Source organism: Elephantulus edwardii, unplaced genomic scaffold, assembly GCF_000299155.1.
Source record: "Elephantulus edwardii isolate Elephantulus edwardi_28Jun2011 unplaced genomic scaffold, EleEdw1.0 scaffold00210, whole genome shotgun sequence".
NCBI classification, from domain to species: Eukaryota; Metazoa; Chordata; class Mammalia; order Macroscelidea; family Macroscelididae; genus Elephantulus; species Elephantulus edwardii.
This window is the reverse complement of record NW_006399960.1, coordinates 874,380-881,940: the sequence shown is the minus strand read 5'-3', so window position 1 is coordinate 881,940 and position 7,561 is coordinate 874,380. Positions and strand designations below refer to the sequence as shown.

The window sequence follows — 7,561 nt, the reverse complement described above, 5'->3', positions numbered from 1 at the left end:
GGAGATGAAGGGGAAGGAGAGGGAGATGAAGGGGAAGGAGAGGGATATGAAGGGGAAGAGGAGGAAGGAGAGGGAGATGAAGGGGAAGGAGAGGGAGATGAAGAGGAAGAGGAGGAAGGAGAGGGAGACGAAAGGGAAGAGGAGGAAGGAGAGGGAGATGAAGGGGAAGAGGAGGAAGGACAGGGAGAGGAAGGGGAAGAGGAGGAAGGAGAGGGAGACAAAGGGGAAGAGGAGGAAGGAGAGGGAAACAGGAGAAGGGGAAGAGGATCAAGGCAAGGGAGATGAAGGGGAAGGAGAGGGAGTTGAAGGAGAAGGGGTAGAGGAGATAGGAGAGAGAGATGGACAGGAAGAGGAGGTAGGTGAGGGAGATGAAGGAGAAAGGAAAGAGGAGGAAAGAGAAGGAGATGAAGGAGAAGGGGCAGAAAAGAAAAGGAAAGAAGGGAAGAGAGACAGGAAAGAAAGGGGGAGGGAAGGAGAAGAGGAGGCCAATGAGGAAGAAGAGAGAAAATACCAGGACACAGGTGATGAAGAAAATGAAGGGTGGGAAAGACAGGATGAAGGAGAAGAGACAAAAAAGGTGAGCAAAATTAAAGCATATATGAAATATAGCAAAGATAGAGTGTATAAAAAAAGGTTTATCACTAAAACGGAGGGGGAGAGGAAAAAACATGAAATACAGAGGTCCAAAATGCCAGTGCAGTCAAAACAGATTTTGCAAAATGGGCTACCAGGTGCCAAAAAATTCTGGAATAATGTATTACCACATTACTTGGAATTAAAGTAACAGTCATGAATTATGACCTGATTATACCCAGCCAAACCATTTGAATGCCTTGTAGTTAGTTAGTACATTTTCTAATTGATTTTATGTCACAATTCTTTTACATGTGATAAAGTAGTGATCAGTAACCACTTGGGTGAAAGGATAAAGCATAATATGAGGCACTGATAGATTTTGGCTCCTCTTGAGGTAATGTCTTGCTGCACTCTTTTTCCCCCCAAAAAATTATAAGTGAGTAATAGAGAATGTTAAAATCCCCATCAGATAATTAATATATTTCTTATTAAAGACAAATTTAGTAATTAGTATACTGTTAGTTTTTTATTTGTATATACATATTGGTCTATTATTAAAAGAGCAAAGATCCTTAAGGACTTTGAAAACTTAATTTCTTGTAAATATTTGAACATAATTTCTTTTTGGCTATGAGTAAAATTTACTCTCCTGCCTAGAATAATTTATAGTATTCTAAAACTAAAATTAGGGTGGATTTTAAAGAGATAGTGTTTGTCTTTCTTTTATTTCCTTTTGTAAATATCTACATGTTAACAGCTGTATTATGTTTAGATACTGAAAATGTGGTCTTTTAATTCCTCTATTGGGAGATAGAACTATATCTACTATGATGGAGATGTTAAGTCTAGAGTATATAAAACTTTATTCATTGATGAGGCAACGTTCTTTATTCTTAATTTTCTCATCTGTAAAATGGAGTAGATGAGCTAAAATGATGACCAAGAGTCTATTCGAATTCAAATTCTCTCTCTCTGGTTTCTTTACTCATGTTTGTTATGTGCATAAGAAAAATTTTACGCAGGAAAAATAGTACTTTAAAATTGTGCTAGATTTATATGTTAAGTATCACTCTTAAAAAATAGGACAGTTTTAAAAGCACTCATCATCTATATGTGTTTCTAAACTTGATTTCTAAGCATTAACTGTACTGTAAAACTCTACTCCCACTATTTACTCTGTGCTCTGAATGTATTCTTCACTGTCTGTATTTCTGGGCACCTATTGCTTATGAGAATGCTTTGAGTCAAATAAAAATTGCCTGCTTACATTCAGTAATTGTGTTTTTAAAAGATTAACACAAAAAGAATACATTTTAGAGAGGCTAGATTTCCACTGGAATGATGTCAATCTTAAAGTCTTCAAGTGTATTTTGCCCAGCTAATTTGTCTTTTTTGTCTATTCCTAGCTCCCTTTTCGCCTGATTTCCTTCCCTAATCCCTTCCATATTTTTGCTGGTTTTATTGTTTATTTTTTATCAAAGAGGATATTGATAATACACTTCTTATGAATGTTGTGCAATTGTATTCTTTGCACAGCTAATTCTTTGTGGTTAAGGAAAAATGAGAAGAAATAATAATACTAGAATATATTATTAATTATATTCTTTAATATATTATTTAAAAATGAAGAAGTGCATAGGAGCAGCTATAAATTTTGTCTTAACTGCACGATCTAAGTTCCCTTAACTAACCAGGTAGGCTGATGGAGCATTGCAATGTTCTATCAAGGTCTGCCACACTCAGGTATAAAATAGAATTAATACCATCATACAGTGATTGCATTGTATTTTTATTCCTAGTGCCAAACAAGTTTATTTTAAAAATTGACTTATTATAATGACATGATTTGGTAGCATAAATGAGAAACTTAAACTCAAGGTATTCATTTTAAAGGTCTTAGCACTCCTCTTCCACTGAAGAAATAGACAGTCAGCCAGCAATACTGAAATGGTGTTCTGCAATGTACCTCCTTCAGTATTTGAACTGGTGCAGACATCTGTTTTGAGACAGCATTTTCTTCACATTTTCCTCCACAAATGGTACTCACATAATCACAGTGCCCTACTTCCAGCTTTGTACTTTAGAGCTGAAGGTCAGTCTGTTGGTTAGCCTCTTCCATTGTCAGTTTTTCAACTGGAACAGTTTTGAGTTAGAATAAGTGATCCTAATTGATTCTGTAGTAACATTCGCTGTCAGGCTCATTATCAACTAGAACTTTTCCAGAGCCAGATCTTCTGATAGGTATCTCACTACTTGAGTAAAATATCTGGAGTCCAAGTTACCAGAATCACTCCATTTTCAACCTAACTAGCAGTCCTAGTAAACAGTTACACTAAACTAAGGGAGTCTGTTAAAAACAAGTTAGGTTTTAGGCAGGAAACGGTAGTGTTTTCATCTGTTGTGTATGGGGTTGCTATGAGTCAGAGCCTACTCAATAGCACCTAACAACAGCAACAGTTAGTCTTGGGAGATGGGGAGCCCAGTCTTGCTAGACGTGCAAATCTTAACATATATTATGAGAGGAAGGAAAAGAAGCTTAAGGATGGGGCTATCTAATCCCTTATGAACGAATGCTTAATGAAATAAACCAAAATAGCTGATTCTTTCCTGTTACTGTCCTCATGTACTGGTTGGTCAGGTCCTTACCCTACTTGATCACTGATCATTGCTGAGGAAGGTCTGAGGTGCATTATGTAGCAGTCTATTGAGTTTGAGTTTCATAATGGGGACTCTGGCAGAAAAATGAGGTAAGCTGCACAGGTATATCTCAGAAACATTGGCGGTGGCTGCTGCTGAGTAGCAACGCTGGAGGTGAGTGTGATTAAAATATCTTCAGGTTTTTAGCTATAGAGACAAACTTGCTAGACACACACATCTCAAAAAGTAAAATGCTACCACGGAGCGGAAGAGGGTACTGCAATTCCTTCCTTAAATTCTTGCCACGTGAAAATGAAATGTGATATTGTTACCTCAAGTCTCTGGCACATAACTTTACTATTTGGAATATGTGATTTATTCAGATATTTATGGGACAACTATCAGAAGAAAATAAAAAAGATAGAGGCTTCCCTAAATCAAGGGAATCTTAGGGGTCGAAGGTAGGTTATGGTGAACCTCCTATGGCTTTCTTACCTGTCAGGGACTAACACAGATTTCTTGAAAACTTTACATGACATAGCAATCTCTCTTAACCATTAGTTAACAGTGTTCCTTTGTTTCCTGATACTTGTATGTTCTTAGCCAGGAAGACGGGAATATTTTTTTAAAATGGTCTAGAAACAAATCTATGGCTTTCTTTCATTAATTCCCTTAATTAGAAAATAATGGTTTGTTTGGTTTGGTTTTGCATTTACAGAAAGTAAGATATAGCCCCTGTTCATAAGAACTCATAGGCTATTTATATAGATAGAACAGAAAATGTATAATAAAGTGTCTGTCAGAGTGGCATTTGAGCTGTTGAAAAGACTTGGGTAAAAAGTCTTTCCAAAGATCTAGTGGTGAAACTTAAACTGAGTCGTAGAAAAGGGAACGTATCCAGTTAAAGAAAGTGTTGGGGAAAGTCTCTCCAGGCTGGTGGAAGCCATGGCAATGGCTTTGGACTTGGACAGGGTGGCAGCGGGCCTTATATGTGTAAAAGATAATAAACAGGAAGATATTCACATTTGGGTTTGGTAAGCTGTCTGCCCTGGGTCCTTCCTTGGCTTTGGAGAGAGATGAGATGCATGTTGTAAGAGTAGAACAAATAAACACTTTAAAAGAGCTATTTTGTAGTTAGAAGATATGGGGCATTACAGCAAAACATGTCCAGGCCCCTTGGGTTTTCTATTTTGGTTTGGTTTTGTGGGCATGAGGTGGTATCTCATTGTGGAATTTGATGAGGTTTTGCAGTTGTTTTTTTATTGGGTACGTGTGTATGGCTGTTGTTGTGGGAAATATATATGTAACAAAATATTACAGCAAATCTTGGTTTTTTACAATCCTCAATGAGCCATTGCAATTCCATCTTACCTTTCCTGTAAGGGGCTATACAAAACCTATTTAGATACAAATATGTGGTTTTTCTCATGTTATGCTTTTGTCTAAATAATCTGTTTGCTCTTTGTACAGATTGTCCAGGGTAGGTGATGATACTGCTATTTGCTCAAGTTACAGATTGGCCATAAAGTTTGATTGATGAAGTGTTTTGCCTGGACTTTGAAAACAGTACTTAAGTATTTTCATTTAGTGCTCTGCCGACTCACCATTAATTCTTCAATGACTTCTGTTATAGTTAAAACATGGCCTCACATGTTAACTTTTCCTATCCTTAAACAATGTGTAATTGAGACTTTTTTCAAATATATGCGTTCCCTCTTGATAAGACTTAATGATAAAATATTATGATGTATTAAACTATTTGGACATTTCTACTTTATATGACATTGAGGCATGTCATAAATCAAGAATTGCAGCCTAATGTTTTACACTTTAATCTGAAATTCTTTTTGTTACTTTAGAAAAAGTAAAACATCTATTGAAATATACATATGGAGAAGTGCACGTTTCATGCTCACATAGCTCTGTATATTCTTTTGCAAACACCCATATAATTAGACTCAGGATAAGGAAAAGCACAGCACGATCTACCCAGAAGCCCCCTTCCAGGGATTTCCCATCTCCTTAGGATAAACACCACTTTGAATTCTAACAGCTATCTCTAGTGATCAGCTTGTGATGTCAGTGTATTCTTAAGCAAATTGAAATTGTCAGAAGGAATGTTTGATTTCCCAGTATCTTCTATGAGAAATGTGAAAAATATTGCTCTGGGCCAGACCAGAGACTTCACTCCTAATGCTATGTCTGAACAATGAAACAAAGGTCCTCTTATGGATGGGAGGGCCCTGTTATTTTCTTTACTAAGACTCTAGACACTTAACCTGGCCCTTCCAGACTGTGTTTTCACATCATCTTGTGGTTACAGTATCAAGTGTGTTTAAGTTTCACTCTTTCTTTTCATAAAATGACAGTATTGTGCCATTCTCTCCTAAATTGTCTCAGTTTGAAGGTAAGTGCTTTATGTGATTTTAGGTAGTTATCCAGATGTGTATAGATAATTTTTAACAGTGCTTAGTAAGTGTGAAGTCTACACTTGATGATGGCATTTCTAGTGAAAAATGCCATTTTCTAATGATGGTGGTTGCCTATGAGTTCATAGTTGTCTTCTAGGAGGTTCTGACTCATGACAACCCCATGTGTAGAGTAGAACTCCTCCATAAAGTTTTTATGTGGCCTTTTGGAAGCAGACCACCAGGCCTGTCTTCCAAGGTGCCCTCCTTATTATTGTTTCTAGGTTCTATTTAGTCAGCACCTACTCATAGCAACCCTGTGCATAACAGAGCCAAACCTTGTGCAAGCCTGCACCATCCTAACCCTCTCCACTGTGTAGTCACCCACTGACTGCTGCAGTCAGTCACTGTCAGTCCATCCCTTTGAGAGTCTTCCTCTCCTTCGCTGATCCCCTGCTTTTCCAAGGACTCACCTCTCCTGATAACCTGCCCAGAGTATATGACATGAAATCCCTCCATCCTTGTCCAGAAGCACCTGAATGGGGTCAAACTGCTAACCTTTCAGTTAGCAACCCAGTTCTTAACAGTTATGCCACTCAGGGACTCCCATTTTCTAACAGCTTTCTTAAGTTTAGAAAGTTATGTGACTCTAGTAGTAGATTTTTTTTTTTTAGACTCAATGAGTAAAATTGCAGTTCATTATAAAATATGAGTGTTTTGCTTACTTCTGAGATAAGGTTAAACTCCCACTTCCTTTTTATGGTTGAGTATTAGCCTGTGGTTACATTATGACCTTAGTAAGTAGAATTGAACTTGACCCAATAAATTAGCTGAAATCTCCAATTGAAGACTATGTGAGGAGTGCAGCTTACTGTACTTCTCTCATTGTGAGCTAGAGAGGCACAGTCTGGAATTTTGTCACAAGAGTTTATTTTCTTTATTGTTGACCATGACTGTCATTAATGAATGCACCTATACTTACATTGATCAGTAGAGCCATAAGAATTAAACCTAGCAATTTGGCTCTATACTTCCTTTAAAAGTCAAGTTGTCGCTGATTATTTTATCTACATATAGTTTGTATCTGGCTAGGCATAATATGCAAGCCCTTTAGAGGGACAAATGATATAGAAAAGAGAAAGCTTTGGAAGCTCCTGGTAAACAGTAGCTATTTTGTGGGACTATTACCACAAGAAAGAAGCTCACCTACTTAACATAACTATGCAGCACATCCTTTGGTATGTCTGCTCCAGTGCCATCTCTCTTTCCCATGTGCGCCTCTTGCCTACATGCATTATGACCTTTGAATCATCAAGACTTCCCAGAATAACCTCTGAAACTTATTAATTCCCAAGGTTCCATTTAAAGTTTGCCTTCCTTATTTTGGAAGCAGCCAAACCCTTAGTGCTGCTACCCCAACGATGCCACTTGTCTTTGTTACCAAGGTATGAAATAGGAAATCTCAGTTTCTGTGGTTTTGGCCAGGGGGTTGAGGGTGGGTGGGAAAGAATGATTTTATTAATGGAAGCATTGCTTTTAAAACATCCACCAAAGATTTTTATTTGGCATCAGGCTTTAACTTTAGCCAAACAGCTACTACGAAACTGACCACAAAAACCTAGAGAATGATATTCGAGAGCATTTAAAGGTTGTGTGTGATCTGGTACAAATATTGCCTAGGTAAGCTTTGAAGAACAGCCACAACAACAAACCCACCACAAAGCATTATTTGAGGGAGCTAATCTTGTTTATTACCTCTCCCCACAGGGAAGGGGACCCAATAAGAGGCCCAGTCTCCTAGGGACAAACAATAAGCAGTATGTTGTTGTTGTTGTTATGTGCCGTCGAGTCGTTTGCAACTCATAGCGACCCTATGTACAATAGCCCTAAACCCTGCTCTATCCTGTGCCAATCGCATTGCCTCTGACACACCCATCCCA

The 7,561-nt window shown here is 37.8% G+C and overlaps 1 protein-coding gene across 1 annotated transcript in view; it reads left to right on the top strand.

Annotated features, from left to right (window-relative positions):
• RPGR (retinitis pigmentosa GTPase regulator) overlaps window positions 1-784 on the top strand; it is a 61,941-nt gene extending 61,157 nt beyond the window's left edge. Inside the window, 2 exon segments of the mRNA XM_006903744.1 lie at window positions 1-249; window positions 251-784. Of these exon segments, the coding sequence (XP_006903806.1) occupies window positions 1-249; window positions 251-784 (783 nt within the window).
• Window positions 785-7,561: the final 6,777 nt, after the last annotated feature.